Source organism: Schistocerca cancellata, chromosome 8 (genome assembly GCF_023864275.1).
Source record: "Schistocerca cancellata isolate TAMUIC-IGC-003103 chromosome 8, iqSchCanc2.1, whole genome shotgun sequence".
In the NCBI taxonomy this organism is placed as follows: domain Eukaryota; kingdom Metazoa; phylum Arthropoda; class Insecta; order Orthoptera; family Acrididae; genus Schistocerca; species Schistocerca cancellata.
Window position 1 is genome coordinate 281,163,710 of NC_064633.1, and position 25,207 is coordinate 281,188,916.

The 25,207-nt window shown below is 39.7% G+C and overlaps 1 protein-coding gene across 1 annotated transcript in view; it reads right to left on the reverse strand.

Moving 5' to 3' along the window:
- The window catches only part of LOC126095735 (sorbitol dehydrogenase-like), a 121,643-nt gene that overhangs the window by 52,969 nt on the left and 43,467 nt on the right, over nt 1–25,207 (reverse strand). Inside the window, exon 3 of the mRNA XM_049910503.1 lies at nt 13,261–13,425. Within this exon, the coding sequence (XP_049766460.1) occupies nt 13,261–13,425 (165 nt within the window). The remainder of the gene's footprint in view (nt 1–13,260; nt 13,426–25,207) is intronic.

Here is a 25,207-nt window from a genome sequence, read left to right on the forward strand (position 1 = left end):
CTACAAAGATCAGATGTAGCTGGTTCTAACTTAGCACATGGCAACCCATGCCCTAATAAATTACAAAATTGGTACCTCACCACCATTAAATACACTTCTGTGGTATTTCCCCTAAATAATGACAAGTTTGCAAGTTCCTGCAGTTTAACAAATGACACTTTGAGAGTGACATTAATATCCCTATGATCTGACATGACCACACAGAATAAACACAACCAGAAAGGCCAACAGAAAAATTCCCCCTCACTGCACTGCATCACCTTGGGATGGAAGTCCAGACAGCAATGAGGATGGTGCTGCAGATTTGGTTCCACTACAGTGATGGCAGCCAATGTAAACACTTCTGACACCAATTTGTAATGGCCTGGGCTGAGACCTTTATGGCAGGAGAATAGTGATATCTGGAGTACAATAATGAAGGCCAAACGGTGCTCTTTGCACAAATAAAATAGAATTAGAATTACATACATTTATTGGCTATAAGAGTTATGATTGAATCATCTTCTCTGTGCCCATGGTGAGGGCATTAGATGCAGCACACAGGCTTTGAATACACTGACTTGTCCGTCTCAGCAGATTATCAAGCTTGTTTTCTGTGTCCCAGTTGTTCAAATAACACTGCAATGCTGTGCAGGCTAGTGTGTGGCAGGCATAACTTGCACAATGGTATTCACCAACAGCTTTTTACTCGGGCTCTCTTTAGCACATTGAAGGTGTGTGACTGAGTAAACTCCAACAGCTCTGCATGCAGTGTGGATGGTAGTGCAGATTTATGGCACAACATCTCCCCAGAGGTAGGCCACGGATGCTGGTGTCTGCACACAGAAGAAAGTTGGGGCAGCAGCCTTCAGCATACCTCACAAATACAGCGACAGGTTGATAATGCACAAAAAACCATCAGTTCAGCTCTCAGAAATTCAGAGGTAGAAATCCCCAAAACTTCACATACTCAATTGTTATGTGGGCGGATCAAAGTGATCAGGTTTGGCAGAGCAGGCAGGCAGCAATTCTCAAAGGTGTCATGTGGCAAATGATAGGCAGCATGCTACAGGGTCTGCATCATGGCTGGTTCACTGTACCTGAATGGAATGTGGGTTTGGAAGCCAGTATTTATTGCTGTTGATCTGAGGGAATGAAGTTATGTCTTGCTAAGGATGACCACATGTGTCATCATTCTGGACTCATGAGCATTCTCTGCTGCATCTCTGTGCACAACAATCACTTTCAGTGCATCTGCTTGTTCCTTTTCTGTCATGTCAGCTGGCTGATACATGTCCTTGTGGAACATCTACTCACTCTTGGAGAATCGTGCTGCGCTGTCAGAATGATGTTCCGATCCCTGCTCAGTGAGGTCATGTTTTTGAACTCCAGTGAGGCAAAGCAATAGCTTCTGGGGTATGCCATATTATTTGCACTATTAACTCTCTGCCTGTTTGTCATTCTGTTTGCTTTATGGTGCACTGGCTTGGATTAGTGCTGGCTATAGAAAAATTTAGGAAAACTTTGCATTTGCCACCATATCTGTCTGTAGTACAACACATCCAACAATTTATTGGAATAATAGAAGGAAACATTCCACGAAGGAAAAATATATACCTAAAAACAAAGATGATGTGACTTACCAAATGAAAGTGCTGGCAGGTCGACAGACACACAAACTAACACAAACATACACACAAAATTCATGCTTTCGCAACAAACTGTTGCCTCATCAGGAAAGAGGGAAGGAGAGGGAAAGACGAAAGGATGTGGGTTTTAAGGGAGAGGGTAAGGAGTCATTCCAGTCCCGGGAGCGGAAAGACTTACCTTATGGGGAAAAAAGGACAGGTATACACTCGCACACACACACATATCCATCCACACATATACAGACACAAGCAGACATATTTAAAGACCAAGACTTCTGATACAGATAAAGCTATTTACACTTACAGTGAGAATGTACATATTGACTCTCTAGCAACTAAGTCGTCAAAAAATAATCAGTACTATTAGCAAGTTCTGTAGAGACACCGTAGTCCTAAAGACTGCATACCATGCTCTTGTCTCCTCTCACTTGAACTACGGTATTGAAATTTGGGGGGCAACAACCAAAGCTAATCTAGATAAGCTACTCATTCTTCAAAAAAGGGATGTGAGAATAATCTGTGGAGCAAAATATAGGGAATCTTGTCGCAACTTGTTTCCAAAAACAGAGGTGTTAACTGTTATAAACACATACATTCTAAAAGCCATATTGCTTGTGAAAAGACTGCACCCAAACACTTATTCAGATTTCCACCAATACAATACTAGAAATAAAGAAAGATTTTACATTGGCAGCCACAGAACAGCACTTTACAAAAAGGGGCCTCAGTATGCAGGTATAAAATTAGCTAATGCACTGCCTAGAGCAGTCATGGCTCTTCCTACAATTAAACTGAAACATCAGCTTAAGAAATTTTTAGTAAAACACCCTTTCTACACATTAGAAGAGTACCACACTTATATGAAGAACAACAAATGCTTTGTGAAATTATGTGAATAGAAATAAGTAAACACCTTATTGCAATTTTGTTGTAAATTAATGATGTATTCAGAAGAATGTGTCTTGTGTATTGTACAAATAACTTTCATCATTACTATTTCTTGTACATGTGCAGTGTACCATTCGATGTTGAATAAAGCTATTATTATTATTATTATTATTATTATTATTATTATTATTATTATTATTACTTAAATCATTAGATAGTAAGTTACAGGCTACTGGCATTTTCTGTGACACGTCAAAAGACTTCCACTACTGGTATGTGAACCACAGCATTCTCCTAAGTAAATTGGAGTATTATGGTGTCACTGGCAATGCTGCAAAATGGTCTGAGTCTTACCTATCTAACAGGAAACAAAGGGTGTCATTGCAAAATACCTGCGCAGTAAGCAGTCAGTCTTCATCGGACTGGGAATTAATTACATGTGGTGTTCCTCAAGATTCCATTTTGAGTCCACTGCTTTTTCTTGTGTATATTAATGACCTCTCATCTGTTACATTGCCAGATGCTAAGTTTGTTTTGTTTGCAGATGATACAAACATTGCAATAAGTAGCAAGTCATGTTCAGATTTAGAAATAGCTGCTAATCAAATTTTCACTGAAATTAATAAGTGCTTTAAAGCTAATTCTTTGTTATTAAACTTTGAGAAGACCCACTATATAACCTGTAAGAGATTTCTTTCCAGCATGAGTATGATGTACAAAGATGTGCAGTTCAAAGAGGTTGACAGTGTTAAATTTCTGGGATTACAACTTGATAATAAATTCAGTTGGGAAGGTCATACCACAGAATTGCTTAAGCATCTAAATAAGTCTGTATTTGCCATGAGAATGATGTCAGATGTAGGAGATATAAATATAAAAAAAACTTGCATACTTTGCTTACTTTCATTCTATTATGTTATGTGTGATCATATTATGGGGCAACTCATCAAACCGAGCAAAAGTTTTTAGGGTGCAAAAGCGTGTGATAAGAATCATTTGTGGTGTAAATTCCAGAACATCTTGTAGAAACCTGTTCAAGGAACTTTGTATTCTGACCACTGCTTCTCAGTACATTTATTCCTTAATGAAATTTGTTGCAAGTAATACATCTCTATTTCCAACCAATAGCTCAGTACACAGTATCAATACTAGGAATAAGAAGAATCTACATAAAGGCCTAAAATCACTTACCTTGGTCAAAAAGGGGTCCAATATTCAGTAACACACATTTTTAATAAATAGCCAGCAACCATTAAAAACTTGGTTTCAAAAGACTTTTTGATAGGCAACTCCTCCTACTCCATAGATGAATATCTCAACAGAGACTGTTAAGTCAGCTTAAATAAAAATATCTGTTAGATTTCAGTTTTGACAACACTTGGTCACAACAGTCAAGATTAGATATTTTGCGTATGATACATTAATTAATAGTGCATAACAGTGTTTCATTCTGACAATGTGTGAATTCTGTAAATATCAGCTGTCCTAGTTTACTGCATTGTATTAACTTATTTTCGACTACCTCCTGACAAATGATCAGGGTAGCAAGTATTATATTCAAAAGTTTTGTGTTTTTATGTCATACTTTCTGACATGTTCCACTCCCACGAGAATCATCTCAATTTTTGGGTCTATGGAACAAAAACTGAATCTAATGTAATCTAATCCAATCTTTGCACTTGTGTCTATATTTCATTACTTGAGCTTCATACTGCTACAGTAGAAACCCACTAATCTGGTACCTTCAGGACCTTGATGGTGCCAAATGACCAAAAATGCCAGATAACCGAGCTTCATCTGAAATAGCTGTGAACAGAATGTGAGATGAGCAGTAAGCAATAGGCAACCAGCGTTTGATTGTTTGTTGTACATTCTTCACTTTCAACAAAGTGTAAAAATGTATAACACTGTATAAGCAACATAATACTGTAATAAAAACATTTTAGAGAAGAAATAAAAATTATTGCATAAATCTTGTAATGTAATTTTAAGATTTGATGTAAAGTTCAGGAAAATACAGTATTATACTATGACACAGTACTGTTTATGTTATATACTACAGTGCATACAGTATTTCTGTATATTTTATTCACTTGAAATAAGACCTAATGTCCTTTTGTTCACAAATTTAGAAGGTCTGCAGTGCTGCAGGATTTGCTTTCAGCAAATCTTATAAATATATTAATAATGGCAGCTGCTTCATTCCAGGTAGGTGGAGGTGTTGTTTTTTTTTTTTTTTTTTTTTTTGCATCAGCCCCCTCTTCTTCATTGGATTCAACATCTGGTGGTTGAAGTTCTTGTTGTGGTTCTATCACACTTTCTAATATCAGTTCATCTGATTGTCTTCAATGAAAGATTCTTTACTGTCATTGTCTATGCAGTCTAAAACTTCATCAAACAAAAAACTCTTATTTCATTTTGAGCAACACCTAACAGTTCAACAACATCATCATTTTCAATTGGAATAGCTGAGTCTATTTCTTCTTCATAGGGTTTGGCCAGAGTTTTTGCCAAGACTTTAAAAGGATAGTAGGCTTAACTTTATTCCATGCCAAAGCAGCTCCAAAAATATGATATTTAATGTTAGATATTTTTTGAAAATCCACACACTCAACAGTCTGAATTGATAAGCTCTTGAAGAAAAGAAGCCCTGTAAGAACATGTGAAATTCTGAATTCCTCCCTGGTACACTGGCTGAATCAGGGAAGTAATGTTTGCTGGAAGATATGTGGTGAATGTATTCCCTGAGATAAATTCAGACACAGAAGGCTGGACTCTTATCTAGCAACAGTACAACCTTGCTCTGTTCAGGCAAACCAAGATTTTTTTAAATGTCTCTCACAGAAGGTGTGAAATTATGGGAAAACCAGTCTTAAACAATTCTGAAGTCATCCACGAATTGTAATTAGCTCCATAAATTACAGGAAAATTTAAAATACCATTAAAAGCTCTTTGCTCTTCATATTTGCCAATAAAATTAGGTGTCATCAGCATGTGGTTGCCTGAAGCATTTGCACACAATAAAACTATGAACTGACTCTTGGTAAATAAAAAAAAGAGAGACTTTGGTGCACTTTTGATCCTTAACTTTCAAAGAGGAACTTTGTGTTCTGCAGCTGCATTTTGATCTGTCGATCATGACTCCCCACCCACTTCAAGCTTCCAAATTCCATGGTGAGTGTTATTAGTATAGCTTAACCATAAGAAAATACACATTCAGTTTCTGATAGCCTGAAATTGTCATGGAACTGTTTACCTTTTCCAACCCCAGTTACAGGTTTTCCATCAGACCTTTTAGCACAGAACCACTTATACAAAATTTCATCCCTCTGATCTACTTAGGGCTTTTTCAAAGTTTTTTGTGATTCAGTGTCCTTCATTGCAACTGCCTGTGAGCAAACTTTTGGAGTTTGCCTGTTTTTAAATATCATAGACTGTTGATGAACCAAATTTATATTATTCTATAATCTTATTTCTATTCTCACATTTCTCAGTCTAGTTAATATGTATCATAAGCATAATATGTTTGTGTTTCACTTCCACCTTGTTTTGAGAGGTGCTTGGTTGAGAAGACATTGGTGCATGACAGAAGTTGTCTGACAGGTGACTGAAACAACTGTTGCCACTACATGACTCAGAATTCTTGACTACTGCTGAGCGTGACTGAATTCTGCTGAATGGGTCCAAAATATTCAGTATGTATGAAAAGATGCTGGATTATTGTGCCAGACTATCAGTTGCCAGACTGATGGGCTTTTACTGTGCTTGCAGTGTTTTTAATCCTTAGGGCAAAGTTGATTTCCTCCATTCTTATGTTAGTGAATATCTTATCTAAGTTATATTTCCAAAAATCATTCATTTTATGAAGAGTTTGATCTATGGGAAAAGTTTTTCAGGTTTTTGAATAACTAACCATTATTTATTTCCTTTTTATATTGACATGGAGTTTATTCTACACCTTCATTCCAAACATAGAACCTCCGTTATGTACTTTCATGAGAGTTGCAGATTCTTGCTGAAAATTTTTGTCTATCATCTCTCATGACTGTGAATGTCACAATTTATCTGAAATATTTTCCTATGGTTGCCTATGAATTTCATCAGTGAGCACATAAATTCATGTGTAAGTGTAAATATTCTCAGACATATGAAGAGATCCCTGCAGGATATCCTTTTTAGTAACACCAAATATTAACCTTACTGCCCATTTTTGGTTTAAAATTTTTCTCATTTCTCCATAAGATTATACCATAGGAGAGTATAAAAAGAAAATATGCAAAATATGACAATAGTATTATTTGTCCATCCACAAAGAGACAAATGGCTTTCAGTGCAAAACATGCTGAGCTAAGTTTTTGAGCAGCTAATCGATATGCAACTGATTGTCCATCCCAGTTCCTAACTGTTTTGTATGTGGTTTTTTATTATTTTCCTGATTGTTTGTATTTGTTTCACAAACTTGAAGTTTTTATTTATTGTATGAAACTGCATTATATTAGTTTAAAAAAAAATGTTATGTTCTTTGCTGTGAACCATATGTATACTTGGTTAGTAACTGTCTTGGTTGTAATCTGCACTGTGGATTTGGATATTCACCAAAATCAGTTAAAACTCATTGCAAAAGTCTAGAAACATATCTCCCTTCTGATTTCTTTCTCACAACTCAGAATTCCTGGATGATTCTTCCTTCCTTCCTCTTTCCCACTACAACATTCCAGCACCAAAAGCAATCAAATTTTCATTGCCCTTTATATATTTTACATATTACTCAGTTTCATCATCATCAATTTTTTTACATAGTCATGTAAAACAGCACAGTCATGGATTTTTGTGGCTTTACTGCAATAATCTATTTTCCTATTCATCACAGAACCAACACCTCGTACACCATTTGCTGAAGCTACTGTTTTTGCTCCACTATCATTGTAGCTCTGAGACTGCTATTGATAATACATTTGTAGACAAATCTAGCAAAAATAGTCATCACACAAAACCAATGGTAAATGAGGTATCTGATCATGACCTGCAGCATCTTGTGTTAAATGTTGAAACTTGTCAGGATAAAAAATCTATTAAATCTGAATACAGGAGGGTAATAAATCAGTAAAAAATTGAGGCTTTTAGGAGGATGCTCAAAGACACGAACTGGATAGATGTTTACAATACTTCTAATGCAAATGGAAAATACAAAGCATTCATTGATAAAGTTGCTTCCTCTTTTGAAAATTGTTTTCTCCTAAAGGTAACTCAAATCAGACAGAAGTTTAAAAATAAACCATGGTTTACACAAGGAATAAAGATATCATGTGGGACAAAAAGGAGACTGCATCTAATATCTAGGAACAGCTCTGATGTTAGCATTGTAATGCATTAAGAAGAATACTGCAAAATTTTGAAGCAAGTAATCCAGAAATCTAAGCAGTTTTATTATGAGAAGAAGATAATTACATCAGACAAATAATAATTATTATTTTTCTTCTTATTATTATTATTATGTGGCTTATATTGAAGACAGAGACTGGTAGGGCCAAAAAGGGAGAGGAACAGATAGCTCTAAAAATAAATGAGATGATGGTGGCAAGTGCATTTAATATTGCAAAGCTCTTGAACAAGTATTTTGTTTCTGTTACTGACAGCTTGGGGTTATCAGCTTTGGTAAATTGTGCAATGGAGTATCTGAAACCAGTCTTTGCAAATAACTTCAGTAAAATACACAAATCGAAAAAAGTTTTGCATGAGCCTGGTTCCAAAAACTCCTGAAGATAGATGTTGACTGTGGATATTGTATCGCAGACACAGACCCTTTGACTGTTCAGAGATGTCACTAAACCTGCCCAAAGATGTAAACAACCACGTATCAGCAGTGCCTATTAGATGGAGGGGGTCTGACAGCCTATCAGTTCCAGTCATTCCACCATGAAGGAGGTACACGGCTCGTGTCGTCTGTAGTTCAACCATGCCTAGATGGTCAATACTGTGGTTTGATCGCATCTGCATTGTTACTTTGTGCCAGGATGGGCTCTCAACAAGGGAAATTTCCAGGCATCTCAGAGTGAACCAAAGTGATGTTGTTCAGACATGGATGAGATACAGAGAGACAGGAACTGTTGACGACATGCCTCACTAAGGCCGCCCGAGGGCTACTACTGCAGTGGATGACCGATACCTACAGATTATGGCTTGCAGGAACCATGACAGCAACACCACTGTGTTGAATAATGCTTTTTTTGCAGCCACAAGATGTCATGTTATGACTCAAACTGTGCGCAATAGGCTGTGTGATGTGCAACTTCACTCCTGACATCCATGACGAGGTCCATCTTTGCAACCACGACACCATGCAGCACAGTACGGATGGGACAACAAGATGCCGAATAGACTGCTCAGGATTGGCATGACATTCTCCTCACCAATGAGTGTCGTGTATGCCTTCAATCAGACATTTGTCAGAGATGTGTTTGGAGGCAACCTGGTCAGGCTGAACACCTTAGACACACTGTCCAGCGAGTTTAGCAGGATGGAGGTTTGCTGATGATTTCTGGTGGCATTATGTGCGGTTGACTTACACTGCTGGTGGTCATGGAAGGCACCGTAATGGCTGTACTATAGTGCATACCATCCTCCGAACAATAGTGCAACCATATCGGCAGCATATTGGCGAGACATTCATCTTCATGGATGACAATTCGCACCCCTATTGAGCACATCTTGTGAATGACTTCCTTCAGGATAACGACATTACTCAACTAGAGTGGCAGCATGTTCTCCAGACATGAACCCTGTCCAACATGCCTGGGAGAGATTAAAAGGGCTATTTGTGGATGACGTGACCCACCAACCACTCTGAGGGATCTATGCCAATAACTGTTGAGGAATGGGACAATCTGGACTAACTGTGCCTTGATGAACTTGTGAATAGTGTGCCACAGTGAATACAGGCATGCACCAATGCAAGAGGATATAATACTTGCTTTTACAGGTATCAGTGTGCATGGCAATCTGGACCACCACCTCTGAAGGTCTCGCTGTATGGTGGTACAACACACAATGTGTGGTTTTCATGAGCAGTAAAAAGGGTGGAAATGATGTTTATGTTGATCTCTATTCCAATTTTCTGTGCAGTTTTTGGAACTCTCAGAACTGAGGTGATGCGAAACTTTTTTTGAGATGAGTAGAAATTACACTCATGTCTCTGAAAGAAGTAGCACCCATCATGAAATCTTTAGAATCTAAGTAATCTAGTGGTTATGATAACATGTTAATGTAGTTAATCAAAGAATGCTGATGTGAGTTGAGTTCCATCTTAAGTTATTTGTGTAATCAATCTTTGTATCAGTGGGACATTTCCAGTCTGGCTAAAATATGCTGATGTTAAGCCTCTTTGCAAGAAGGCGGATAAAGGATACTATCAAACTATCAATCAGTTTCACATTTGCTGGTTGTTTTAAAATATTTGAAAAGGCTATGTAAAGCATCTCCTTAAGCATTTGACTGCAAATAATAAATTGTCCATGTCACAGTTTTGATTTCTTAAGCATTCTGATATAGAGAAAGCTATTTATATGTACAGTGAGAATGTACTTAATTCATTAGAATACAAATTAGAGGCTACTGGCATTTTTTGTGTCCTGTCATAGGCATTTGACTGTGTGAATCACAGCATTCTCTTAAGTAAATTAGAACATTATGGTGTCACCAGCAGTGCTGCAGAATGGTTTGAATCTTGTGAAATGTAAAATTTTCCCAGTTTGAATCTTATCCAACTAACAGGAAACAAAGGGTGTCACTGCAAAATGTCTATGTGGTAAGCAGTCGGTCTTCACCTGACTGGAGTCAAATACATATGGCATTCCTCAAGATCCCATCTTGGGTCACTTGCTTTTTCTTGTGCACATTGATGACCTTTCATCCATTACATTGCCAGATATAAACTTTGTTTTGTTTTCAGATGATACATACATTGCAATAAATAGTAAGTCAAGTGCAGATTTAGAAATGGCTGCTAATCAAATTTCACTGACATTAATAGATGATTTGAATCTAATTCACTGTCATTAAACTCATTATATGGGACACTCATTATATGCAGTTCAGAACATGTAAGAGATTTCCTTACAGCATGTGTATAACATGTGAAGACCTGCAGATTGAAGAGGTTAACAGTGTTAAATTCATGGTATTACGTCTCAATAATAAATTCTGTTGGGAAGGGCATACCACAGAATTGCTGAAGTGCCTGAGCAAGCTTATATTTGCAGTGAGAATGATACTGTGCAAAAATGTGTAATAAGACGCATTTGTGGCATGAATGCAAAAACATAATGTAGAAATGTTTTCAAGAAACTTTGTATTCTAACCACTGCTTCTCAGTATATTTATTCCTTAATGAAATTTTTTGAAAGTAACATATCTCTATTGCCACCTAATAGCTCAATACATAGTATCATTACTAAGAACGAGAACAATCTATATAAGGGCTTAAAATGACTTACCTTGAGTTAAAAAGGGCTCCAATATTCAGGAAGATACAATTTCAATAAATTGCCAGCAACCATTAAAAACTTGATTTCTTTTTAAACAGAGTTTTTGATAGGTAACTCTTTCTACTCTATAGATTAATAACAGGGACTGTTAGACCAGCTTCGGAGCAAAAATATCTGTTAACTTCAGTTTTGACAGCACTTGGTCACACCAGAGAAGATTAGGTATTTTGTGGATGATAAATTTATTAAAAGTGCATAACTATGTGTCATTCTGACAGTGTGTTTATTCTGTAAATATTAGCAGTTCCAGTTTATTGTAATGTATTCACCTATTTTGACAATGTCCTGACAAATGATCAGGGTAGTTAGTATTATATTCAAATGTTTTATTTTCTTACAGTATACTTTCTGGCTTTTTCTATGCCCACAAGAATCATCTCATTTTTGAGTCTATGGAATGAAAACTGAATCTAATGTGATCTAATCTAAACTAGAAATCCCTGTCCTCTTTTCATTTGACTTCACTAAAATGAATTACATACAACCTAATATAATATGCACAGGTAAAACACTCTTCACCTAGGGGTGGCAGGATAAAACACGTCAGAGATGTAGTCACACACGATGTCTTGAGGCCAGTAGCACTGTCTTGTGGCATAAGAACTGAATGGAAATAAAGCATGATGAAGAAAAAGAAGTGGTGCAATTTTTGCTCCCATCATGTTCTGTTATATCCCATATTATTTAATGTTATTTTAAATACAAGTTGGAACCCAGCTAACTAATGAAAGTGCAATGTGATGTAGTTAAATTCTTGTCATCTTGCACAGGCTTTCTTGTAACATATTAATTTGTAAGAATTTATTTGTAAAAATGCATACTTGACTTGTATAATAGCATATGCATGAATTGTACAATATTATGATTTGTTGGATCGGTCAAATAAATATAATACAATACAATTTGGGTTTCTTGGTGGCAAGAGATATGAAACAGCATGTTACTGTACTGTTTAGTTAGCAATTTCTTGCAACCTACAGATATTTACTGAAGAATAACTTTGCTTTTTAAGAAGAAGAAATAGGTAATAAGCAGTGAGAGACGTGATGAATTACAGAAAGGTGATGTATACCAAGACAATAATCTGATGTTCTGTTCACTACACATTGAAATTAATGAGTTTATGAATTCATAAAATATGAAATCTATGGAAGGCAGTACCTACATTATTTAATATACTAAATAAGTCCCCATAAATGTAGTGGAGGAGAAAACTATCACATAGGTGAGACAATAAATTGACAAAACAATAAAACTGTCTCCTGACCCGACTGATTATGCTATTGTTACTACATTGAAACCACCAACATCAGAATTTTTCAACACATTCATCTATTGAAGAAAAAGTAATTATATTAAACAAATATTCATGAATTGTAAAGTAGAGTGAAGTGCAACAATGAGCAAATCTTCTGATTCTGTACAAAACCATTGCATTTAAAAGAAGAGAGCAACAGAAATATATGCTTCTTATGGCTGAAATACTGTATTTATATTCTTTTTCTTTTATAAGGCTGAGCTGCAATTATATTAATTTTTGAGAATATTTCTTCATGAAGATATTGTAGTTTATGCCATTTCAAGCATGAGTTTTGGGTCTGTTTACATTTATTTCACAGTTATTTAGGTCTCTTGATACCATACTTTCTAATGCTTGTACTCAAACTAAGCATTTTTGTAAACTAAGTGGGTAAAGGGTTAGAAACACATATTAATGTTATGGCACATGTGACATTAAGTGAGGAATGGCTTTCTAACTACTGTATTAGGGGCATCAGCATGTGTTCATCCGTCAGACAGTAACAACTTTTTCAGCAGTGAGTGTCACAGCTGTACATGTTAGATTGTGGTACCAGTTTCAGCTACCATTTGAATAACTAGGTTTCACCTGTCTTCATTAGCAATTTAGTAATGATAATTTAATATGATTTTTAGAAATTTGCCATGATAACTATTTCTCTCTTGGCTCATCCTACAACCTAAAGGTTTCCTCATGGTAGTGGTAGCTAATTGATAATATGAACTACTTACTGAGTTTGTTTCTATTTCTGTTTCCTTGTAACATATGAAATTCCAGACAGAAGTCACTTGTTTACTTACACACTTTATACAGCAAATGATATCTCATTTAATCTGAACTTTCAAACACAAAACTTTATTTTAACCATTGGGTGCACTCCTTCCCAAATGCATATACTTACCTATTTTGAGATTCTTGACTCCTGGTCCAAGCTTTGTAATGATTCCAGCTCCTTCATGACCAAGAACCATAGGTTTTTTTACAACACTTCTTCCAGTATAACCGTACTGCACATAATGAACATCAGAACCACATATGCCTACACATGACATACGTATCTGGACCTCTGGAACAGAATAGGTTAAAGGTTTCATAAGGAGCTGTAGGCAAATGCTTTATCTTTAATTGTAGTAAGATAAATATTTATCTTATGCTAAAAGGGCTAATAAAAGTAATGATAGGAATACCAATGCAATCAGCTACCAAACTTTTATTTTGAGAACTAAATATATTTCCAACGTCCTTTACTTACATTCTGTAAACAATACCTTTTATGTTAAAAAAGTCCTTAGATCTGTTTTCAGAAAATGGGGAGATGTACAGACATGACACACAAACCGAGGCAAACATTCATCAGGTGAACCAAAGATTAAGCAGAAGTCATGGTGGGATAAGAATTATTACTTTTTAACAAACTATCTGTCTTCATTAGAAACAAAAACAATACTTTCATGAATAATTTAAAATATACTAACACACCACACTTTTTATCCCACTTACTTTGTACCTGAAGGCAAATATGTATTGATTTTATAACTTGAATCTTAAGAAAAATATTTTTTGGGAACACTAAGTGCATGGTGGTAACTATATCCTAGTGTCTTATATACTGGGTGTTTTAAAATGGATATAGAGTTTTCAGGCTTTGTAGCAGTTTTACATTCAACTTACAATTATAAACAACAACATCAAATGAAATAGCAACTCAGACAGTTTTTATTACAAGTGTTCAGAGTGAGCACCATTCATCACACAGCACTCAAGTCAATAGGCAAGTTCTTCCGATACCTTGTTTAGTGTGTCTGGAGTAATTTTTACAACAACTGCTTCAATCCTGTTTCTTAATTCTGCTAGATCAGCTGGTAATGGATGCAAAGGCAAGTGATCCTTTATGATCCTCCAAAGGTAAAAATCACTTTGTGTCAGACTGGGTGAATCTGGAGGCCATTGAAACAATATAGATAATGAAAGCCATGATGAAGGGTGTGAGTCAGCTGTTCGAGTCCAGAGTGGTATTGGGTTATTAAGGGTGTGCTTCTTTGTAGCTGACTGTTGGGGGTGGTGGGTTGATTGATGTTGTGTGGGGATATGGCAAGAGAAATTTGTTTACAGACTAGGTTTGCAGGTTCTGTGAAGGCCTTTGTGAGACATTCAGCATACTGTGTAATGGAGTTCTTGCTACTGCAGATATGCTATCCCTGGATGCTCAGGCTGCATGGAAGGGATATTTTTGGTGTTGACGGGATGTCAGCTATCAAAATGCAGGCACTGTTGGTGGTCGGTGGGTTTAATGTAGACAGACATGTGGATGGAGCCATCAGAGAGAAGGAGGTCAATGTCCAAGAAGGTGGAATGCTTGGTTGCAGGGCACCTGGTGATGTGGATGGGAGAGAAGGTGTTGAGGTTGTGGAATGAGAATGAGAATAGGATGTCTTGGCCCTGAGTCCATATCATGAAGATATCATCAATGAACATGGACCAGGCCAGGGATTTGGGGTTTTGGGAGGGTAGAATGGTTTCCTCTAGATGGTGCATAAACTGGTTGATATAGGAGGGTGGCATGCTGGAGCCTATGACTGTGCCTCAGATTTGTATTTAAAGCCTCCCTTCAAAGGTGAAGTAGTTTTGTGTTTGGATAAAGGAAGTAAGATGTCTGAAGAATGAGGTAGTGGGTTTACATATATCTTACACCATACACCTTAAACACATCTTACTAACTTTGTCCTAACACACAGCTACTTCTCCTTTGAAGGGAAGTTATACAAATGTATCTGTGGCACTGCCACTATTCCAGCCTGTTTATGGACAATCTAGAATAAACCTTACTAAACCCCCTAAAACTCCAAACCCCTAGTCTGGTTCAGGATAATTGATGATATCTTCATGATCTGAACTCAGGGCCAAGACACCCTGTCTTCATTCCTTCTCAATCTCAACCTTGTCTCCCCTCCACTTCACATGGTCCTTCTCAAACCAATGTGTGATCTTTGTGAAGGTGGACCTCCTCTTCTCTGATGGCTCCATCCATACCTCTCTCACATTAAATCTACCAACCATCTGCATTACTTACATTTTGACAGCTACCATTTCTTTCACACCAAATAATCTAAAATAATCCCTCCCATAATGCCTTGTCACCTGGGGATGATGTATTAGTGGTGACAAGAACTCCCTTGCCCAGTATGCTGAAGGTCACAGATAGCCACAATGCCTCAGACCTAGTCTGGAAACAGATTTCCCATGCCATATCATCACATGCTCTCAATTTTCCCACCACCCACAAGAACCAGCTACAAAGGAGTGCCCCCTTCATCACCAAATACCACCTCAGACTGGAACCCTGAATGACATATTTCATCATGGCTTTGATTAACTACCATCATGCTCAGAAATGAGGAACATCATATCCGAGTTCCTTTCCATTGCCCCTCAAACCTCCATAACACACTAGTCCATCCATACACAACAGGGATATGATCCCTGTGGAACATCCAGGTGCATGACTTATCCAATGCATCCACCCAGCACGTACTATTCCAGTTATCACAAGGTTATCCCACCCCAGCAGAGGCCAGTTCACCTATGAAAGCAGCCATGTCATATATAAGCTCTGCTACAGTCATTGCACAGCTTTTTACATTGCTATGACTACTAGCCAGTTGTTCACTAGGATGAATGGCCACACCAAACTGTGGCAAGAGCAAAGTGGATCACCCTGTGGCACAACATGCAGGTGAACACAACATGCATGATTTCATATGCTGCTTCACATCTCAACCATCTGAATCCTCCCCTCAATCACTAGCTTTCCTGAACTGTACACATGAAAGCTATTTGTTGCGACAAGTATGAAATAAACTTTGACGCAACATTTACCATCTGACATGTTCACACAATGCAATCTGACTTTAATCTAAAAGTGTCAAAATTCAACAATGGCATAAATATATAAACCAAAGAAGAAACACAAAGCCAAAGATATTACTTCTAAATGTAATCACTGTACAACTTGTGCACTTCACTTCTGCACCTTAATGCACCCCGTTCCCCCACCAATTGTTAATAATGTCCGTAATTAAACTTGACCTGGCATCCAAACTGTGTGACAAATATTCTTGTGGAGTCATCAGTTGTAGAACTCAATGTCTGTGGTGGGTTATCAGCAGTACATGACGGGACAGTGGATGGTTCAGGCATGTCCATAAGTCATGTGGTAGGTGATTTGTGTGTGCCAATATCAGCAGCACTAAAGGCAGGTTTTAGGCAATCAATGGAATCTGTTGTTGGCATACCCATGATGTCAACTCTAGATGTTGTATCCTCCCTGCAAAGTATGGTATATAACCCTTCATATGGTGGTTGGTTTATGTACTGCTGAATGAACTCTTGTTTGCAGCTCAACAAATCAACAAAGATGAATGGGCAACAAGTCACTTGCTCACTTGCTACAATAGGCCAGAGTTGTTGCATCTTTGTGCGTAACTTGCTAACAAAATCTGATGCGGTGATGATAGTGTCCAACGTGGTGCACAGGAAGTCACCTAGTAGTCTAACTGGTTGCCTATAGACCAGCTCAGCCGTGGTTGTCTTCAGGTTATCTTTAATGGCCGTGCAGAGGCACAGGAGCAAGATCAGTAGTGTCAGTCCAATGCTTTGACTTGTGACACGGAAGAGATACTTTGAGCTGATTGTGTAAGCATTCTATCAAACCATTCGCTGTCAGGTGGTAAACAGTTGCCCAGATGTGTTTCATACCTAACAGAGTGGCAATTGCCTGGAATAGATAAGATTTGAATTGCCTGCCCTGGTCAGTAGTGATGTGTTATGATATGCCAAAATTGGTAATCTATCACCAAAGAAACATAGTGTCGACAGTCTCGGTGGTGATATTGGACATGAGGAATAGCTCCGTCCAGTGAGTGAATCAGTCTACAACAGTCAGACAGTAAGCACATCCCCCTGATGGCGGCAGTGGCCCAATTATCTCAATGTGGACATGTTCGAACTATTGATTAGGTGGGATTAGGTGGAACACACATGCCGAGGGGAGTACTAACATGAAGAGTGATCTTGTTACATGGGTGAATAAAGGACTTACAGTCCCCGTCAATGTTAGGCCACTCAAAAGTTCTTTTCGTTAAATGTGCTGTAGTGTGAACACCAGGGTGAGACAGGTTGTGTAGTGATGCAATTGCTTGCTGTCAAAAACCTCGAGTCACGTACGGTCATGTCTTCGATGCATAGCCATTGCAATACAAACAGACATTTAATGGAGGTACTTTAATGCAAAGTAGCTGAAGGCTAGAAGGCCAGGTCAAGACATCTTGCAGCTCCTCACCAGACTTTTGTGCTACAGCTAGCACCTCATAATCGATTGCCTTTGAGATCATCTCAGTGCACAAGAGAGTATCTGTTGGGACATTAATTTGTCTCTCCACGTGGGTAGTGTTGATTGTAAACTGTTCTATGAAGTTCAAATATTGAGGCTGGTGTGGCAATGCTTTGTCTGGGAATTAACAAAATGCAAATGTCATTGATTTGTGGTCCATGATGAGCACTGATCGTATACCTACAGCTACAGCATTGCCCATATTGGTGTTGCTGGTGCATCAACCATTAAGGTGAGTGACACTTGCAGGACAGGGTGTGCCAATAGAGTGGTCTCAGTGATAGCAGACTTTACATTGTTGAAAGCTTTCTTGGCTTCACTATTCCACAACAGTCTGTCCCCTGGCCTATGCCAACACATAGGGGATCATTCAGTGGGGTGGCTACAATGCATGGTTCTGCACACAATGATAATACAAGTTGATGATGCCTACAAAATGACACAATTCACACACTGGTCATGGATAATTAACTACACTCCTGGAAATGGAAAAAAGAACACATTGACACCGGTGTGTCAGACCCACCATACTTGCTCCGGACACTGCGAGAGGGCTGTACAAGCAATGATCACACGCACGGCACAGTGGACACACCAGGAACCGCGGTGTTGGCCGTCGAATGGCGCTAGCTGCGCAGCATTTGTGCACCGCCGCCGTCAGTGTCAGACAGTTTGCCGTGGCATACGGAGCTCCATCGCAGTCTTTAACACTGGTAGCATGCCGCGACAGCGTGGACGTGAACCGTATGTGCAGTTGACGGACTTTGAGCGAGGGCGTATAGTGGGCATGCGGGAGGCCGGGTGGACGTACCGCCCAATTGCTCAACACGTGGGGCGTGAGGTCTCCACAGTACATCGATGTTGTCACCAGTGGTTGGCGGAAGGTGCACGTGCCCGTCGACCTGGGACCAGACCGCAGCGACGCACAGATGCACGCCAAGACCGTAGGATCCTACACAGTGCCGTAGGGGACCACACCGCCACTTCCCAGCAAATTAGGGACACTGTTGCTCCTGGGGTATCGGCGAGGACCATTCGCAACTGTCTCCATGAAGCTGGGCTACGGTCCCGCACACCGTTAGGCCGTCTTCCGCTCACGCCCCAACATCGTGCAGCCCGCCTCCAGTGGTGTCGCAACAGGCGTGAATGGAGGGACAAATGGAGACGTGTCGTCTTCAGCGATGAGAGTCGCTTCTGCCTTGGTGCCAATGATGGTCGTATGCGTGTTTGGCGCTGTGCAGGTGAGCGCCACAATCAGGACTGCATACAACTGAGGCACACAGGGCCAACACCCGGCATCATGGTGTGGGGAGCGATCTCCTACACTGGCCGTACACCACTGGTGATCGTCGAGGGGACACTGAATAGTGCACGGTACATCCAAACCGTCATCGAACCCATCGTTCTACCATTCCTAGACCGGCAAGGGAACTTGCTGTTCCAACAGGACAATGCACGTCCGCATGTATCCCGTGCCACCCAACGTGCTCTAGAAGGTGTAAGTCAACTACCCTGGCCAGCAAGATCTCCGGATCTGTCCCCCATTGAGCATGTTTGGGACTGGATGAAGCGTCGTCTCACGCGGTCTGCACGTCCAGCACGAATGCTGGTCCAACTGAGGCGCCAGGTGGAAATGGCATGGCAAGCCGTTCCACAGGACTACATCCAGCATCTCTACGATCGTCTCCATGGGAGAATAGCAGCCTGCATTGCTGCAAAAGGTGGATATACACTGTACTAGTGCCGACATTGTGCATGCTCTGTTGCCTGTGTCTATGTGCCTGTGGTTCTGTCAGTGTGATCATGTGATGTATCTGACCCCAGGAATGTGTCAATAAAGTTTCCCCTTCCTGGGACAATGAATTCACGGTGTTCTTATTTCAATTTCCAGGAGTGTATTATGTCTTCCCTTTCTTGTAGTTGCAGTGGAGAGGTGGGATTAGTTAGGTTTAAGTAGTTCTAAGTTCTGGGGGACTGATGACCTCAGAAGTCAAGTCCCATAGTGCTCAGAGCCATTTTTTTGTTTCATTACTAACCTTTCCCTTAGGATGCTCCAGATGGTAGATTGTGGAATCTGCATCTCTCTGATAGCTCAGTGGGTGGATTTTCCTAGATTACAAGCAAATGCTTTCTGAATGTGGTCAACATTTTTTTCACTCATGTGTTACTGTCCTGAATTTTCCCCTGTGTACAAACACCTTTCTTCATGAATTGTTTATGCCAACATGCAATGCAACACATATCAGGAGATTGAACACCATATTTGGCTCAAAATGCATGCTGAACAACCATTGTTGATTCACTTCTGTCATACTCGATAACACAAAGAGCTTTTTGTTGAGCATTTGCCATCATTGCAATCATTGCACTGACAACAGAAATGAAGGTTATGTGACCTACAGTGCTCCTAGTGACCAAATGAGCAATCAAGTGAAACTTCAGAGCTTCCTTCCATTGATCGCAGAACGACTGTAACTCTCCTTTTATTCTTTGCAGAATTCTTGATTTTCAGGGTTGTGGTATTCTTTTTGAATCATCCTGAATATTAATGACTTGCCACTCTGTATTTGTGAAGATGCAAAGCTTTTTGTTTGTACTGATGAAACAAATGCAGCAATCACATCCAACAAACAGGAATTAGCTGAGGAAGTTTGTAATAATGTCTTTCAGAAAATTATTAAGAGGTTGTCTGCAAATGGAGTCTTACTAAATTTTGAGAAAACACAGTATATACAGGTCTGTTCAGTAAATGGCATAAAGCCATTTATAAATATAGGCTCTGAACAGGGTCTGATGCTAAGGCAGAATTTCTGGGTGGGTACATCGATGAGAAATTGATAATCTGCTGAAATGGTTAGGTTCTGCTATGTATGCTATTACAGTTAATGCTAAATTTTGTGATAAACATATCAGTGAATTAGTATACTGTGCCTATTTTCATTCACTGCTTTCATGTGACATATTTTGGGGTAATTCATCATTAAGAGAAAATGTAGTCATTGCATAAAAATGATGCAGTCAGAATAATAGCTAAAACCCACCCAAGATCACTTTGTAGTCATTTGTTTAAGGAACTCGGGATATTCACAGTACCTTTCAAATACATATATTCACTTAAGAAATTTGTTATTAATAGCCCACCCCAAGTTAAAAATAATAGCAAAGTGCATAGCTACAACACTAGAAGAAAGGATGATCTTCACTATTCTGGGTTATATCTGTCTTTGGCACCAAAAGGGGTGAATTCTGTTGCCACAGAAATCATTGGTCATTTATCAAATAGCTTTAAAAGTCTGACAGATAGCCAACCAGCATTTAAAAACAAATTAAAAGAGTTTTTGAATGACAACTCCTACTCAGTAGATGGATTTTTAGATATGAAGTAGTAATCAGAAAAAAAGACACATTCCACATCATTACAAAATGTTGACTTCATAATCTATGGAACAAATTTTAATGGAATGTAATAAGAGGTTTCCCTTTGGTACAGGCCTAAAATATGACAACAAGCAGATGGAAGAAGTTGATAGTGTTGAATTCTTGAGATTACAACTTGGTAATAAGTTCAGTTGCAAATAATGGACCATCAAACTGCTGAAACACATTAAAAAATCTTCATTTGCCCATATTACATAACATGAGTGTTGCATAAAATCTGACTTGTGCATATTTTCAGTGCAGTGATGTGATCAATGTGTGGGAATTGAGATGTTATGTACAGTAATATTGAACCCAACATTAAGTATTTGCTCATTTATAATGAATTAAACTTATTTTGATCATGTCGGTACAAACACATCCACTCGAATACAAAGTTCGGAACACACTGAGATAAACAGTTTTCAAAGAAGTTCATTCTCAAAGATGAGGCGGTCGACTCTTGCAGTTGATAACCAACACAGAGCCCCCACTGGTAGTGCAGAGCACGTTAAGGATGATGAGAGGCATGTGTGAACCCGGCTGGCTTATGGCGCAGGTACACGTGACCGATCGTGTTGTGGCAGGCACTAGTGCGAGGCACGATCGGACCATTTCTCGATGTCTTGGTAGGCACGACCAGTGAAGGAAGGAGGCGCAGAAGGCATCCACAGGTTGACCGTGCGATGCTGCTGATGCTGATGGCACGGTGGGAGCAGAAGGTGGCGGCGTGTCGGTGGGGAGAACATTGTCGTGCCGAGGCTGTGTGGTGCAGCGGGGTTTTGATCCGATCAAAGGCGCGGAGTGTGTCGAAGATTCTATGCAATGTAATGCCAAAGTATTTGCAGGTGAGGGCTGCGGTAAGTGCAACGTGTCCTGTAACAGTTTGTTATTGGCCGTATGACATAAAGGAGCAAGCATGCTGTGGCTTAACGGGTTGCGTAAGGGATGCCGGATGAGCAACATTTGTGGTAATGACGGAGTTATAGAGGCACTTGATGTCACAGCAGGGGGGAAAACAGCAAGCTACACATGACTGACCTTGGCGGTGGATGACTTCAGTGTAGACGGAAGTGTCATCTCAGAGCCCGTGGATGGTGAGTGTGTTACAGCGGTAGATGGCAGGATGTTCTAAGTGGAGTTGACAGTGTTGATGTTTTGATGTGTGAAACAGCCATGATCAAAGGTTGGGTGCATGGCCTTAAGCCCTGTGCATGAGGCATGGTGACAGGGAGAGGTGGTGGAAGGTGGACATGGTCGGCGAAACCATGGTAGGAGCAGGAAGGCGATGAGACGTAATGCGAATTTGAAGAAGTCGAATCGGCGGATGAACTACTGGTCTGTTGGCGGAGAGGCAACACAGTTCGATGGAACTGGAGCTGTGTGTTTGCTGTCACTGTTGGCACTGTGGTCGAGTCGTAAGGCTGAGAGCTGCTCATGAGAAAATGCTGCACGGTCGTGTGTTGGAGTGGAAAGATGCTCTCTCGTCGAAGCAGAAATGGCAGATGTTTTGGTCGTACATTGTGAAGGTAGTGAACAGGGCGGCAAAGCAAGCGGCACTGGAAAGTGGCTGGTTATGCTGTGGTACAGAGACAAAGTGTCTGGAACTACCAAAGAAAGGTGGCAGTGGCGTAAATAAGTTGCTTGTATCACATCAGTAACATAGAATTGCCACTTGAGGCAGCGTGATGATGGTAGTTGTGACATCTGGGACTAGATCCATGTAGCGTGATCGTAAGGGTATTAGTAGCTGGTAGTAACAGCAAAGGATCGTCAGCAGTCGGAGGTGGAACAGTGACAGGAGCATCTCGTTGCATGTCGTGCTCGGTCGGTGTCGGCTGCAGCATGTGTAACTGACCTTGTACCAACAAGTTGTATGTCGCAATTTTCTCACGTAGCTGTCTCAGTTGTTCAGGTGAAAATGTATGTCATGAAGCAGTCTGCTGTGTATCACTGAGTAAGATGGTGTCAAAATCAGAATCTGTCTCTATCAAAGGGTAACCTGTCGTACAAGACAAGGTCGGCGGCACAGTATTGACGTAACAGTTTAAGTAGAAGAGATTGTGTGTGTGATCGCGAATGTGAAACTCAGTACTCAGTGGCGGCGGAGTGAGAACACGTTCACTGCTGTATGAAGCATTGATAGGGCTGAAATCATCTTCTGGGGTGGGTGAACAAGTTGCGGGCGCGATCGAGTAGTGAACGGCTGGGCGGTAAGCGTGCGTAGTGTCGGCGAGTTGTTGACAAGATGTGGGTGCGGTAGATGTGGTGGGATCGTATGTTGTGCAGCTGTTTGTTTTGAATAGGTCAAGGTCAGTGAGCCAGCAGGCGGCGGCCGTGATGTCGCTGTTGGTGGCGGTCGAGCAGAGTCGGTGCGGCTAGGCTGCTGTGTATAGGGAGGCGTGGCACATCCAGAAACAGCTGGCATTGTCGTCGGTGTAATTGGTGCATTGTCATTGATCAGTAGGATGTCCTTGATGAAATTGTTCCTGTGATGTTGGTGACAGGCGCTGAATTAAAGCAGCTTTCACTCTGGTGTACTTGTCACTCCAATTGTCACAGATAATGTCCATAATTATATAAAGATAGTCCTTTAGGTGCCTGAAGAGTACGAGGTATTTTTCACTTTCATCGGTGATGCCATAAGAGGAGAGTATATACTCTGTGGCCATGAATCACATTGGAAGTTGGTCCGAGAGAAATGTTGGTAGTTGAATGCTGCAAATGAGGGACAAGCACGGAGAAGTGGTGGAAAAGTTGGCGCAAACATTCAAACTCTGGAAGACGGGCTGTGTGGAAACTGGGTTGAACGAATTTGCATGTGGTGTGGAAGACACGGTAGCCATGACGGGCATTTGTGAATTCGATCAGGCAAGCGATTTAGACATAGTTCGGAGTTCGTGTGAACTGGGATTTGCAATGTAGTCCTCATTTGTTGCAGTCCATTGTTTGGCATGACTGTCTGGTTTTGAAGCACTGCACAAAGTTCATTCATTACACAAAAGCAAGTCAAAATTGTGCAAATTAATCAGTGAAGGAGCACTGCACTGTCCGGAAGTGAAATTACCGACACGCTGAGCGGGTTTCAACGGACGACGTGTACGCCTCGGTCACATTGACGATGTGTGAGAAGGTGACAAAAGTTACCAAAAAGCACGATTCACACAAGAGTCAGGAATTTACACACTAATTACACTTCCTGTACACTGCATCCAGATGCGGCGTTATGCGAAGTTGATGGACGTAGAAATCCAACAAAGGATTGCTGCACTGTGTGTCAATGGCGATGTTCCAATTCACATTTCTGGCATTGTAAGCAGCGTTCGTGAGCATCGAGTTCCCCAGTGTGGGGGTCGAGATGTTACATACGGTAATATTGAACCCAACATTACATATTCGCTCGTTTATAATGAATTAACTTTATTTTGATCATGTAGGTACAAACACATCCGCTTGAATACAGAGTTCAGAACACACTGAGATCAACAGTTTTCAAAGACGTTCGTTCTCAAAGATGAGATGGTCAACTCTTGCAGTCGATAATCACCACAAATGTAAGTGGGTGTTGTAAAATAAATTTTCCTTTGATGACACTTAGCAAGAACAGCCTAAGAATTAAGATAAGCACTTCAGTTTATTGCATTATTTATATGTTTTGTTACAAAGTTGTTTATAAACTCTTAAATGAAAATATGTTTAAATTTTTTGAGTTATTTCACACATAGGAGCACCATTACATTTGCATATGTTGTTGGCACATTAGCATACCTTTTTCTAAAATATGTGTTGTGTGTTCTTGTTTTATGATGTTTTTTATATATTGCTGATCTCTTCACTGTGGACCAAAAAGTTCATCTAAACTTATCTGTACATTGTAAGATTCACATAAATGGTAATTTACATTACAAAAAGTCTTGAACTGCTGAACTCAAATTAGAATTTTACTAGACATAAATAAAGATTTTGAGAATTAACTCAGTTGTAAGAAGGGCTTGGTTGACTTGTTTAACAAGAAAATTACCAATAGAATCTGATGGAATGG